The sequence below is a fragment of the Leptodactylus fuscus genome, chromosome 11, assembly GCF_031893055.1.
Source record: "Leptodactylus fuscus isolate aLepFus1 chromosome 11, aLepFus1.hap2, whole genome shotgun sequence".
Lineage (NCBI taxonomy): Eukaryota > Metazoa > Chordata > Amphibia > Anura > Leptodactylidae > Leptodactylus > Leptodactylus fuscus.
The window spans coordinates 41,583,251-41,598,236 of record NC_134275.1 but is presented as its reverse complement, the minus strand read 5'-3'; the positions used below and the strand labels follow the sequence as shown (position 1 = coordinate 41,598,236).

Sequence of the window (14,986 nt, the reverse complement as noted above, 5' to 3'; positions counted from 1 at the left end):
TTAGTTTACTTTGATTCATTCCTTAAAGGAATAGTCATTAGTATATCACTGCTATATGTGACATTTAAGGCTCAGACCACTATGCCCCTGGTGACCGCTGGTCATCAGTACTATGCCAGTGTTGCTCTTGACTGCGGTTTCTAGTCGGTATGTAATTGGTTGCAGCATACTTTACTAGTTTATACAAGACCTTTACATTACACTGCAGTCACACGAGGTGCTATTCCAGGACACTCCACTAGAGGGCAGTCTTCACAAGCAGTAAGAATGACACTTCTAAGAAAGTTTTATTTTGCATTAACAGTAAAACAATAAATTCTGCCATATAAACAATCCTGATATGTTTCTTTAATACGTCTTCTGAATCATCAAAACTCATTTTTCTAGCATGAAAAATAAAAAATATTTAGAATCTTTTAAACAAAACTAGAAAATATACAAGGAACAATTGAAAAGTCAGTCATATCTCCTGGAGTGTGTGGAAGCAGCCTGCGGTGTCCGAGCTCTACTATTCTGGATCCCAAGCCTAAGCACAACCCTTCTCAAAGCTTGCTCTATACATTGTGGTTAGTTATGGTAAAGGGACTGCCCACTGTTTACGCTTTGTGTATACAGTTCTTATGCAGCTCTGTGGATACAGACTGAATACAAACCATGTGTAGTCTGATCCTGCAGTTCCACGCTCTTCCATCTTTCTCCTGTTTCATGTTGATCTACATTAGAAAGTTTAGTGGATGGGAGAAGGTCAAAGTAAGAATCAGACTTCACATGCCTTGTTTGTAGTCTGTTACCATAGCGATGCAATCCAAAATGTAGTAGGATAGAATTCATCAAAAAGCTGCTTCTTTTTTCAAATGTGGATCTTCCCTTTAAGGTAGGCCTTCCCTTACATCCTTCCATCATGTTGTGTTGTATGGTGTTTCAGAACATGTACTATCAGAGCGCAAAAAGCTACTCTGGGGAATGGAGCCAAACAAGACACTCCCAGTATAAGCTAGCCACAATGGCAACCAACCACTTTGAACAACGTCTTAAAGGGGAAGATCCACTGCATGTGGAATTGGCGTCAAGGCATGAATTGGCAAGCAAGTGCACAGCACTGGTGAAACACGTATGATGTGCATCACCATATGGCATACGGAAATCTGGGACGTGAGAATGTGGACCATACGTGTGATCAGCAAACATGGACCAGGATTGCAGATAATACTTCATCTTTCAAGGCCTGAGAAAATAATTCACATTAAATGCACATATATTGGGAGCATACATCATATCTGCCAACATAAAAGCACCCCCCACCAATTCTATTAGGAATGCCCCCAATATAGGCAAGTATGCCCCTTTAAAGGGGGTTTCCAGGACTATGTTTCTCTTCTCAGGCCAGTGACATCACATGGTTACATGACAGTGCAGCAGCTCATTCCTATATAAATGAATGGGGCTATGCCGCAATACTAAGAACAACCAATATATGGTGTTGCACCCCTTTAATCAGCTGGTCAATGACAGTCCCTGATTTTGGACCACCACCGATACAATATTGATGACCTGTCCTAAGGACAGGAGATTAATATCATAGCCATGGAAATCCCTGTGAAGCACCACCTAACATGGCCTGGTCCTCGGGACTGTCTCACAAGACCAGGATTGTTAGCAGGTATAATACGGAGATGTAGAAAATTCTTTGCAGAAACACAATCTATGGGGAGAACTATATCTACCTATTCTAGGAGCCCATGGGTTAAGACGACCCCTAATCTTACAACATCACTACCTGTATACTAGAAGATAACTATACAGCCTTAGATATATACAACCAAGAAAATGGTCGATCCTTCCATCTAGTTGACAGCCCCCTTAAAGAAAGTGTGTCTCAAAGACCCAACGTATCACCCCAGCCCCACAGATAAGATAGGTTAGGATCACCTGAATCAAATGGTGTTTTCCCCTTGAAATTCGGTGCTTAGATATGACAGATTTGCAATATGCAAATAAGCTCCTTGGAGCAATGAAGGTGTGGCTGTATACCTCTTTGGAGCAATGGTAACACCGTCCAAAGAGCTCATTTGCATATTGCTGAAAACATCTCTCTACATTGGAGGCAGTGAATCACAAGGTCCCGAACCCATCTATCTACCTACCTACCTATCTATCTATCTACAGTATCATCTGTGGGGCTGGGTTGATATGCTGGGTTATGGTGACATTCCCTTTAAAGGGGTTGTGTGGCAATAGAAAAAGTAAGTCACTGTTGCCCATACGCCAACAATGGGGCTGAACTGCAATATCAGACAAGGCATGCGGACAAGAGTGGCGCTGTTGTCTCTGTTTCTCAAGAAAACAAACAAAAACAAAATCAAAAGTTAACTAACCCCTTTCACAACAAAGTTTAATTATACTAAGTCTACTACAATTAAAAACCCTTCTTCATCAATTGTCTACAAGGAATATAAAAAGCTACATCACAAGCGGCCGACATTATTACAGAAATAAGTCACAACACTGATGTTTGGCTACATAATAAAAACCATCTACAAAAATACAGATTTACAAAGAATAAGGCTCTGTTCACATGTACGTTGCTCATTTCCGTTGTTCTGCTCTGTCCTGGGAGCAAAATAATGAAAATGGTGGCAAGTGCCTGATCCGTCACATGTTGGACACCAGGGGGCATATGACAGACCTTATAGACTAATTGGGCCTATGCAGATGTGTAAGAAGACTAAAGGGGCACTTAGGAGGTAACTGGTAAACAACCCTAAAATTGGGCATACGCCTTAAGCTATTCCTCCTGACATTCCCATACATACTCAGTTGCTTCTAGCTGCAGCTTATCTCGCCTGTAAAGGATCGAGCAAATTGAAATCCAAAATCAGTACATCCCTATAAACATAAGACAGATGGCTGAAATTGTCAACTTTGTCTTGTTGTGTATGGGAACCTTCACTGCCTATACAGATGCACAATACTGAACTGAATCCCGGCCATGACTATGCAGTGTAAAAAAATGTCATACTTTTTTCTACCAGTAGGAGGCGACAGAGAATAGAATCTGAAGAGCCATAGAAAAGCATGGTAGCTGAGCGATGGAGTAGGCCAAGGAACGGGTTGGGGCTTTCAAGGCAAACACATAGGCTACTGTATGTACAATGCGACCCACGAAGAAGATTAAGAAATGGATCCTGGCGATGCTTGGATTGGGATCCAGTAAGGAGTAGATGGCGCCAAGGAAAAGAAATGGGTAGATGTTCTCCATGTCATTGTGATGAGCTCTAGGGAGAGATAAAAAAAAATTGGCACAGAGTTATTTATGGGATGGCGAGAGGAAAATCATTAAAAACAAGAATAAATAAAGCAAAGAAATAACTGGATCTTTCATATGACACCAAGATCACTGTTCTACTGTTATTATGCTCCAGTCAGGATACTTACATGTAGCTGCAGCTGCTCCCAATCCTCACTGTGTTTTCCACCAATGATATCTCTATAATAATAAGTATTGAACTACAATCTTGGTGCCATATGGAAGCGGAGATTCTCATCTGTCTAATGACACCAGGACCGTAGTTCTAAATTTTTATTGTAATGTCTGAGATATAAGCGTTTAAAGTGACCCCCTCCCCATCAGCCTTCCTGTAGTATACCCATACTCATAATTAGGGGCACTGAGGATTTGTGCTGCCAATAACAGAGGCCCCACGTGGACAGTAAGTGAATTTCAAGCAAAATGTATTAAATGACACAGAAAATGACAAATATAGTAAAAAGTTGTCGGAAATTTTAGATACACTTTAAGGTGGTCATGGTAGAGTGGGGCCCCATTACATGTTTTATATAAAGCCCTATGGTTACTTGTTATGCTCCTGTTTATGACCTATTGTAAAGATACTAATAATAATACCACCATGACAGTACAATAAAGTGCTCATATAATACTGCCATGTAGTGACTGCATAGGCATGTCATACAGTGCCATACAAAAAGTGTGATGATAGTGCTATACAGAGCCTACATAATACTACAGAAGGTGCTGTCATGTGTAGCGGCCTCTTTGGGCAATTACCTCTTTTATCCAACTTTGAACTCAGTGAGGTAGATCTACCCTGGGAGCAGCGATAAGAGAAATCAGTTGTGCTGCACTTGGGTGATGGAGAACCTATAGAGGGTCATCTCTCTCTCTCTCTCTCTAACTTGAAGCTCATGGGCCCCAAAATCTGTAATGGGGCCCACATTTCCTACCCTGTGCCATTTAAGATAGTGGTATATTTTCTGTGGCAGAAGGACCTTTGCCCACCTCCAGGGCAGTGGTGGAACTTTTTTTTTTTTTTTTAATTTTAACAGTCGCTATTTTCTTACCGATCCTCGCTCCTGCCCATGACCGCCTCTGTTTCTTCTTCATCCTCCAGGAGGTCCCATGCATTGCACATCCTAACCCCATTCAACAACGTGATGTGTGATGCATGGGGCCCACCTTTAGGGCTGAATGCTGATGGAGAAGTAAAGGCGACTATGGAAAGGAGGGATTGGTAAGTAAATAATGGCTGTTTCTTTCTAGAGTAATCTAGCAGGTGTCGGCCTAAAGTAACTATGGGGGATAGCGAGGCTGATAAAGGGGCAGTATACTGTGTGGAGGCCAGTGAAAGGAGGCAGCATACTGTATGGGGGCTAAAAAGGAAGCAATATAGCATGCAAAGGGTAAGTAAAGGAGACTTTACACCATATGGGGCTAGTAAAGGGGGCTTTATACTGTGTGGGAGCCAGTAAAGGGGTTGTTATACTGTGTGGGCACCAGTAAAGGGGGTGCTATACTGGAAGGGGGTTTTATACTATGTGGGATCCAGTAAAGGGGGCTGTAATACTGTGTTGAGGCCAGTAAAGGCGGTTCTATACAGTGTGGGGGCCAGTAAAGTGGGATTTATACTGTGTGGGCACCAGCAAAGGGGGCGCTATACTGTGTGGGGACCAGTGAAGGGGGCTTTATACTGTGTGGGAGCCAGTAAAGGGGTTGTTATACTGTGTGGGCATCAGCAAAGGGGGCGCTATACTGTGTGGGGACCAGTGAAGGGGGCTTTATACTGTGTGGGAGCCAGTAAAGGGGTTGTTATACTGTGTGGGCATCAGCAAAGGGGGCGCTATACTGTGTGGGGACCAGTGAAGGGGGCTTTATACTGTGTGGGAGCCAGTAAAAGGGGCCATTATAAAGTGTAGACGCCAGTGAAGGGAGCGCTATACTATGTGGGAGCCCCAGTCAAACATTTGCTATGTGGCCTGGTCTTTGCTAGTTATGCTACTGGTCCAGGGTCTGTTACCCCTTTAGCCCCTTATAGCTACACATCTATCTAAGAGTAAGTTGTGCCTATAGGCTATTGGGACCCCTAAAAGTAGCAGCTCCCTAAAAAAAATACCCTGAAATGTCCACAAGCAGCAGCAGCAGCAGCAGAGCGGACGCCTACAGAAGGTCTGCAGCTGAATCTTTTCATTCTGCAACTTGTCTCCAATTTCCCATGTAGCCTTGAGCCTGGAATGTGATCCAGGAAAAATTCTGGACAGATTGAAAAGCCGTCTCTCAAGTAGATGCTCTCCTCCTGCGGGGTAATTGAGAGCAGATTTTGGAGGGGACGGATCCCTTCTCCACTTTCTCTGAGGGGGAATCGGTAGGACAAGTGAGACCTTATATAAACAGGCACAGGATAAACATTTACTAGGGAGTTCCCTCTTCATCAGCTACACAAGCAAAGGCAATGCCTGTACAAATCTCAGCTGTATATGTGCAGAGTATACATGGAGACGGCCGGGCTTTCAGATGTCTCCGCATATCTAAGGTTTCCAAAAATGCCATTACCACGGACTACAGTGCAGCGAGGCCCTCATATAACTAGATGATACAGAACTGCCGCGCTATTATATTACATAGTCAGAAAAACTAGCCATATGCCATACAATGTTCCTACAACTGACAACTATCGCTTTCAGCCCTCCATATACATGCATGCTCAGCCCTTCATATACATGCAAGCTCAGCCATGTGTTCACAATAGGGCGACTTAACTCCCTTAAGAACAGGCATGTTGGGATCTGACACTTAAACATAGCTGACCCGCACAAATTATAATACCCCTGCAGTGAACCATACATTTTATAATACCCCTTAGTGGCCCTCACATAGTATAATGCCCCTGCAGTGGCATCACACATTAAACTATCCCCCTCCAGCTGGCCTCCACAGTATAAAGTCCTCCACCTGGTTGCCCCCACAGTTTCATGCCCCCCTTCAGGTTGCTTCCCCTGTTTCATGTCCCCCTTCAGGTTGCCCGCAACAGTTTCATGTTCCCATATAGGTTGCCCCTATTGTTTCATGCCCCCCCCCCTTCCAGGTTGCCCTCACTGTTTTATAGCTGCCCCTTCACACAGTAGAATGTCTCATAGTGGCCTCCCTACAGTTTAATGTCCTGTAGCAACAATGCAAATAACTTAATGTCCCATAGTGGCTCCACAACACAATATAATGTTTCACAGTAGCCCCACCACCCAGTATAGTATCCCATAGTGGCCTCTCCTCACAGTATAATGTCATATAGTGGCCCCTACAAATTTTCCAAAAGTTTCCACAAATTATTAGGCTTAGTTGTCTGAGTGTAGAGTGAAAATTGCAGTATATAGTACTTGTTTACTATGTACTTGAAAATATACATGGTGACAAAAATAAAATCATCAGAAATGCATTTAACATAAAAACATGGTTCACATAAATGAGACTAAGGTGCAGTACCGGGTCCTTCCTGATAGTCAGTGGTGGTGCTGTTTTTGTTAAAAAACAAAACTGTTTTAAGTCTTTGTTAGATTCAAAATTGGCATATACTGAATATGTATACAACAAAGTCAAAATGGCGTCCCCTCCTGTCACAACTGATTTACATCAGTGCCCAAATCTTTGGGGGAAAACTGAACGTACTAGTGCTACAATGTCTCTTCCCAGAATGGTAAATGTTCATTTGAGCAATAGCATTTGGCGCCACCTTGTGGCCTGGATTACATTTATAGCTTTAGCCTATACTTTATAATTCTGCCAAACTGTACAGTCAGCTTTGGGTGGAATTGTCATAAAATGTAACATGTCATTACTTCTCTGCCTTATGTAGCATCATATCATTACAGAAAGCCGCCTGTCTACGTCTCATAAGTCACTGCACAATATAGACTGCTCAGTATATTCCAGCAGACACCCCGCCGCCCCCCATGCTGTGTCATTCCTTGTACCTGCCATTGGCAAGTAAAGGCAGAAACCCTTTTATTGTCCTATTAGAGAAGTAACTTTACCTAGCAACAAAGTAAACTCTGCTTTGTGGCGAAGATCCCAGCGCCAAAGTCATTAATCCCCAGAGATCAAGGTAAAGCTACATCTAGACAAATACCGCTACATGGGAAATACAGCTGACCTCCTGGCCCGGGCCTCACTGCCCAAATACAACACCTCCTGGGAGGAATGATGGAATCTCAAACAAACGTCCTCAAAAATCCCACCTAGTGGCAATGAGTCGGTGTATTGTACTGGCACAACGTGAGGCTCCAAAGCAAAATCAGACCCCAAAACAGTCCCCTAGCTAATACTGGTCTCCTCTTACAGGGAAGGTGTTGCCAGAAAATGATCTATTTTTTGTTACTTTTTAAGAAAAAAAAAAATAAATAAATAATATATCACACTATACCCTGCAATTTTCACTCTGACCACTAAGTCTAATAATGGACTGACACTTGCCAATTTTCTTTGTAGAAGTCACCTCATCTACATCAGGGACAGGTTTACAATACAAGATAACACCACTATAGATAAAACCACTGAGCACCCATTACATCCACTACGGGCAATAGATCAAGTCACAGTTTATCTACTCCCCTTCCCTGCATGGAGCATGGCGAGAAAACTCTCCAATAGACCTCAATGAGCATTGAAAATGCTGTAAAGTATATCATTAAGTGCTGTCAGGGTCGGACTGGGATGTCTAGGGCCCACCAGTGGAATTGTTTCTAGGGGCCCACCGCCAGGACCCTGCAGATCAGCGGTACCGAGACAGGGCGGTTAAAGGTAATAACATGTTGGGAGCCATGCTACTCACGCACTATACCATGCGCACTACATATACCTACTGCTACAGCCTGTATGGCAAGTGAACAGCATGGCTCCTAGAAATGTTACCATTACCCGTAGCTGAAGTGTCCTGGAAAAGCTGATCTGCAGAGGTCCTGGCTGTTGTATCATCGCAGATGTAATATTGATGGCCTATCCTAAGGACAGACCATCAATATTAGAAAGATGGATAAATCCTTTAATGTGGTTGTCCAGGAATTGGAGCAACTCATGTGGTGGGAGGGAGGTGTAAAATAAAAAAACAAATAAATAAAAAAAAGAATACTCATCTGTCCTTAGCGGTTAAACGGTTTTGCGGCGGAGAGCATAAAACGCACACCGCCGCACCCGGTCTGACAGCTTTCTGTCTTCTACATGCAGAAGACGGAAAGCTGAGAACGGACTGCCGAACGCTAGTGTGAACCTAGCGTCAGCCTAAAGCCCCATGTAGCAAGACAAAGCAAAAAGCGCTGCGGGAAAAACCCCGGCGGCAACACATCAGTTTTTCCTGCAGCGCTTATTGCAGAAACTCCGCAGAGGTTTCCTCTGAGGACTTTGTTTCCTTTAGGGTAAGTTCACGCAGGGATTTTTGGTCAGGATTTTGAGGACGTATCTGCCTCAAAATCCTGACCAAAAAGATGGCTCCCATTGAAATCAATGGGAGCCGGTCAGTTCTTTTTTTTCCGGGAGCCGGTTTGTTCCAGCTCCCAGAAAAAGAAGCGTGGTGCTCATTCTTCAGGTCGTTTCGCCTCGCGATTCAGCCTGAAGACACTCCCTCCTCCCATCTAGGCCCATTTATTGGGCCTAATCTGGAGCAGAGTGCGTGACTGGATGCCGGTGCATCCAGACGCGGCTACCCGATTTTTGGTCCGGAACCTGAGGCGGCCTCTGCCTCAGGTTCCGGACCAAAAAACCCTGTGTGAACTTAGCCTTATACCTATAGTGAAACTGCAGGTGTTTCTGCAGATATAAGTGACATGCTGCAATTTCCAAAACCGCAACAGTTTTGGAAATTGCAGTGTGTCCGCCGTGTGTGTTTTTCTGCAATGTGTGGATGGGATTGCACTCACTATATACCTACACACTCAGGCCTGGTTCACATCTGCGTTCAGTAATCCATTCGGGGAGTCCGCATGGGGACCCTCCCAAACAGACTACTGAACGCATTAGCAAGTGGTATGCAGTGAAAGCACACATAGACTATAATGGGGTCCATGTGCTTTCCGTGCGGTGTCTGCATACAACATGCGGACAGAAAAGTACTTCACAATCTACTTTCCTGTCCACATGACTCATGCGGACACCGCGTGAAAAGCACACGGACCCCATTATAGTCTATGGGGTCCGCGTACTTTCACTGCACACCGCTTGCTAATGCGTTTGGTAATCCGTTCGGGGGGAAGGGGGAGGGGGTTCCCATGCAGACTCCCCAAACAGATCACCGAACGCAGATGTGAACCAGGCCTTAAACATATACCATATATACTCACACATATACAATACAATATACACATACAATACTATAGCACATATACATTTATATACATTCATATACCATATAAGTCATATATACACTTGTATGAATACTATATATACACACACACACATATATACATACACATTATTATAGTATACAGTATATACTCACACATACCTGTACACAAACATACAGTACTCACACAGTATACAAGACACATACTTTACACAAATGTACATATATACATATTAAACATACAGATTTTACAAAGAGTTTACTCACCTATTCCAGCAGCAGTCGGCTCCTGTCCTCCCCACACGCTGCGATGTAACAGGACTCAGTGTGAGGAGGAGGGGGGAGGGGGAGAGAGGAAGTGCGTGCGTGCAGCAGGGGAGATCTCACAGGACAGCAGCTGCAGGTAAGTGAAGGGAGAAGCCATTAGCTGATGCTGAAGAAAGACACGTTGTCCTCCGATGTGTACTTCTTCAGCATCAGCTAATGGGGGCCCCTGTGTGTGGAGGCAGATGCATTGGCCAGGTGTCCGGTTGGGGCCCCTGGCCATCCCGATCGGGCCCCAACCAATGCATCTGCATTGGTAAAAATCAAAACTTTAAGTCAGGGCTCGGGGGCCCACCGGGGGATTCCCCGGTACACCGGTGGGCCAGTCCGAGCCTGAGTGCTGTTAAAGAGGACCTTTCACCACTTTTGGGCACAGGCAGTTCTATATACTGCCAGAAAGCTGACAGTGCGCTGAATTCAGCGCACTGTCAGCTTTCCCGATCTGTGCCCGGTGTGAAGAGCTTACGGCCCGGTACCGTAGCTCTTCTATGGTCAGAAGGGCGTTTCTGACCATTAGCCAGGAACGTCCTTCTGCCTCGCGGCGCCAATCGCGCTGTACTGTGGAGCGGGGAGGAACGCCCCCTCCCTCTGCTCACACAGCTTGTCCGTAGACGAGCATTAGCAGGAGAGGGAGGGGGAGTTCCTTCCGGCTCCACAGCACAGCGCGATTGGCGCCGCGAGGCAGAAGGACGTTCCTGGCTAATGGTCAGAAACGCCCTTCTGACTGTAAAGCGCTACGGTACCGGGACCGATAGCGCTTTACACCGGGCACGGATCGGGAAAGCCGACAGTGCGCTGAATTCAGCGCACTGTCAGCTTTCTGGCAGTATATAACACTGCCTGTGCCCAGATATGGTGAAAGGTCCTCTTTAAAGCAGAGGAGAAGCTCAGGCAAGATGGCTGCCCCCATAATCATGGACAGAAAATAGAATAAAAATATCTACAATCAGAAAATAAAAAAATTATAGATTTCATTATCTGGTTTCAACAAGTAAAATAAAAGGAGAGTCAATCCGTCAAGGCTCTCTCCATTCACTTCTATGGGGAAATGTTTCGCTGCACAGGGGCACATCTCCTGCCAGTCCTCACCCCTTACTGGCTGTCTTATTTTTGTCTTTAATACATCATCTGCTATCCCTGCGGCTTCAAATCCCACAATACAAGGAAAAATCTTATTATAGTAGGCCGGGTTTACACAATGTATTTTGGCACGTAATGTGGCACGTAGATGCCGCAGGAGCTTTTGCGGGCCGTATACGCTCCCATTGTTTTCAATGGGAGCCGGGACCGTATACGCGGCGCTATTTTGCGGCCGTGATTTTGCAGTGGCCGCAAAATAGCGCCGCGTATACAGTCCCGGCTCCGATTGAAATCAATGGGAGCGTATACGGCCCGCAAAAGCTCCCGCGGCGTCTACGTGCCACATTACGTGCCAAAATACATCATGTGAACCCAGCCTTAGTCAGCTTGGATGAGCCCCATAGGACCAAAAGATACAGGAATTTAATAGACATCTGGAAATTTTTAACAGTCTAGATCAGGGGTCCTCAAACTGCGGCCCGTGGGCCACATGCGGTCCTCTTGTCCGGCCCACCGAGAATGCCAGCAGGCGTGCATTTATAATGAAGCTCCTGGGGAGATCAGGCCAGGCCATGGAGCGCACTTCACTTTACCTATTGGAGGGCACCGCTCCTGATGTCTGTGCGACCTGCGCTGCTTCCGGTGTCCGCCTGTGTCCACCTGTCACATCACTTGTATGCGATATAAAGAGGATACAGGAGGCACCGCTCCTTATGTCTGCGTGGCCTGATCTGCCTCTGGTATTCTCCTTACATCGCATACATCCGATGTGACAGGCGAACATCGGGGGCAGAGCAAGTCGCACAGACATCAGGAGCGGTGCCCTCCAATAGGTAAAGTGAAGCGCGCTGTCTCCATGGCCTGGCCCAATATAATGAACTGTGCCCCTCCATCACTTCGTCAGTCAGGTCACCCTAGCAACATGACCTGACCTGACGCAGCACCATATTACAGTAAGCAAAGCCACTACCGTAGTACAGTTTGCTGTGCCGCTCAGCAGTGGTCTCACTGGTCAGGTTTAGTGCCTGCTGCCTTCCTGGACGGACCCTACCTGTGCCCCCTGAAGTAAGCAGTATAATATCTTACTGTAGGATAAATAACACCTCAGAGGGCGTTCACACTTGTGCTCGGTGTCTGCATTCCGTTGGGTTTCCATCTTCAGTCCCAGCGAAACTGGACAGGGGACGGAAACCCAGCAGTCACCTTTAAAACCCATTCAATTGAATGGGTTTGTAAAGATGACCACCAGTGTCCGCCTGTGGCCTGTCCACGGGGAAACCGTTTTTTTTAAGCCAGACACAAAGTCCTGCATGTCTGACTTTGTGTCCAGCTAAAAAAAACAGTTTCCCCGTGGACAGGCCACAGGCGGACACTGGTGGTCATCTTTACAAACCCATGTAATTGAATGGGTTTTAAAGGTGACTGCTGGGTTTCCATCCCCTGTCCAGTTTCGCTGGGACTGAAGATGGAAACCCAACGGAATGCAGACACCAGACACCGAGCACAAGTGTGAACGCCCCCTTAGATTGAAAATTGAGTGTCCCCCTCCACCCCACGGTTGCATTCATCTCCATTTTTCTCAATAACACATAGGAATAGCCTTAAAGAGGACCTTTCACCACTTTTGGGCACATGCAGTGTTATATACTGCCAGAAAGCCGACAGTGCGCTGAATTCAGCGCACTGTCGGCTTTCCCGATCTGTGCCCGCTGTAAAGAGCTTACGGTGCCGGTACCGTAGTGCTGTATGGTCAGAAGGGCGTTTCTGACCATTAGCCAGAGACGTCCTTCTGCCTCGCGGCGCCTATCGCGCTGTACTGTGGAGCGGGGAGGAACTTCCCCCTCCCTCTCCTGATAATACTCGTCTATGGATGAGCGCTGTGAGCAGAGGGAGGGGGCGTTCCTCTCCGCTCCACAGCACAGCGCGATTGGCGTCGCGAGGCAGACGGACGTCTCTGGCTAATGGTCAGAAACGCCCTTCTGACCATAGAGCACTACGGTACCGGCACCGTAAGCTCTTTACAGCGGGCACAGATCGGGAAAGCCGACAGTGCGCTGAATTCAGCGCACTGTCGGCTTTCTGGCAGTATATAACACTGCATGTGCCCAAAAGTGGTGAAAGGTCCTCTTTAAGACAGACATCTAAAGGTAGAAGAAGAATCGCCTTTCTTAAGGCTATTCCTACGTGTTATCGAGAAAAAAATGTGATTTTAATGGTAGAATCGCATTAAACTATATTTCGGCCCTCCAGTGGTCCAAGGGACAGTGAACTGGCCCACTGTTTAAAAAGTTTGAGGACCCCTGGTCTAGATAATGTTTACAGCGAAACCGGAACATTCCATGGTGAATTCTTACTGCAAAAAGCATTCTTCAGTCTCCCAAGGCAAACTAGAAGAAGGACCTAACCCAAGCCCTGGATCAATATATAGACTTGCTCAGGAGGAGGGGAGCAGATTATTGACCTGGACCTAAAAAATGGCAAATCCTGCCCAAGAGTAAATATATAGAGTCCATGTTCTTAGTCCCATTAACCATAGCAAACAGTAAAAGTGGCAGAGAAAAGTCCTGCTGTACACTGGGACCCCTGCGAGCACAAACAAAGGGGCACTGCAAGTGTTTCAGATCTTCAGATCGCCACATGTGCCTCAATTTACTTCTATGGGATTTTCCATAGATGATCCCCAGCAGTCCCGTAGATGTTGGGGCACACACCTTCTTATTATCTATAGACACTTCATGGAAGCTCTGAACAAGGGCAACATCTGCCTGGAGCTTGTATGTTCTCTCCATGTTTGCATGAGAGTCCTCTAGGTACCCCGGTCTTCTTCCTTGTCAAGTAAGCTGTACAAAAACATGGAGAATCCAGGGGGCCCCTAAAAGGCAGACAAACTATATATCACAGGATATGTGACCTCTGTTTCCTATGTAACATGGTATATATCCAAGTCTTACCCCTCCCTCTTCCATATGACAAGCACAACATTGCAGCAAGACCAAAACAGAAGAAATTCCACATTTCCCTCAAAGACGGCTCAATGTCTCACTGCCAAGTTATCAGCCAAACATTGTAAACCTGCCCTAAATATTATGTTTACTATGGGAAAGACACAAGCTAAACAGGGATTACTGTCCGCCTTAATTGTGGCTTCCCGGACAGCTACTCTGTTGACATTCCCATGCAAGGAAAGTCTTCCCCAAGGAATCCAAAGGGCAAAGGAATGGAGGAAAAGAGCGTAATTACTAGAATGGCGGTATGTAATGGCCCCAGGCCCTCTGCGGTCAGGGGCCCACAACAGCTCCAGTGCCCCAAAACTGGCATTAATCTAAATTTAAATTTTCCCTATAACAAAAATATACTATCCAACAGTGTACAAGAAAAAGCAGTACCATGCAGAGTATAAATAATACTGCTATGTGGTGTCTAAATAGTGCCACAAGATGTCCAAATAACAGACCTATGTAGGCCTAAATAATACAGCTAAGACAACCTTATGAACACTGTCAAAATAATACAACCACACAACACCTTAATACCTCTATACAATACCTAAATAATAGAGCCTTACAATACCCTAATGATGCAGCTGTTCAGTGTCTAAATAATACAGCTATACACTACCATAATATAGCTGAGCAGTGCCTAAATAATAGCCATATGCTTCTCTAATAATTACACTGTATACTATCTAAATAATACAGTCATACACTACTAATACTATCACTATATACTGCCTAAACAATACTGTCATAAACTTCTCTAATAATATCACTGTATATTGCCTAAATAATGCATATACTTTTCTACAAGTATCACACTATAGCTTCTACATAATACAGTCATATACTCCCCTAATAATACTACTTTACACTGCAAAAATAATACAGTCATACACTACCCTAATATAACTGCCATATACTGCATATATAATATGGTCATACTCTACCCTAATACTACTCCTATAC

The 14,986-nt window shown here is 45.2% G+C and overlaps 1 protein-coding gene across 1 annotated transcript in view; it reads right to left on the bottom strand.

The window, feature by feature from the left end:
- Window positions 1–343: 343 nt before the first annotated feature.
- PTGES (prostaglandin E synthase) overlaps window positions 344–14,986 on the bottom strand; it is a 33,859-nt gene continuing 19,216 nt past the window's right edge. Inside the window, exon 3 of the mRNA XM_075259035.1 lies at window positions 344–3,275. Within this exon, the coding sequence (XP_075115136.1) occupies window positions 3,026–3,275 (250 nt within the window). The 3' untranslated portion in view covers window positions 344–3,025. The remainder of the gene's footprint in view (window positions 3,276–14,986) is intronic.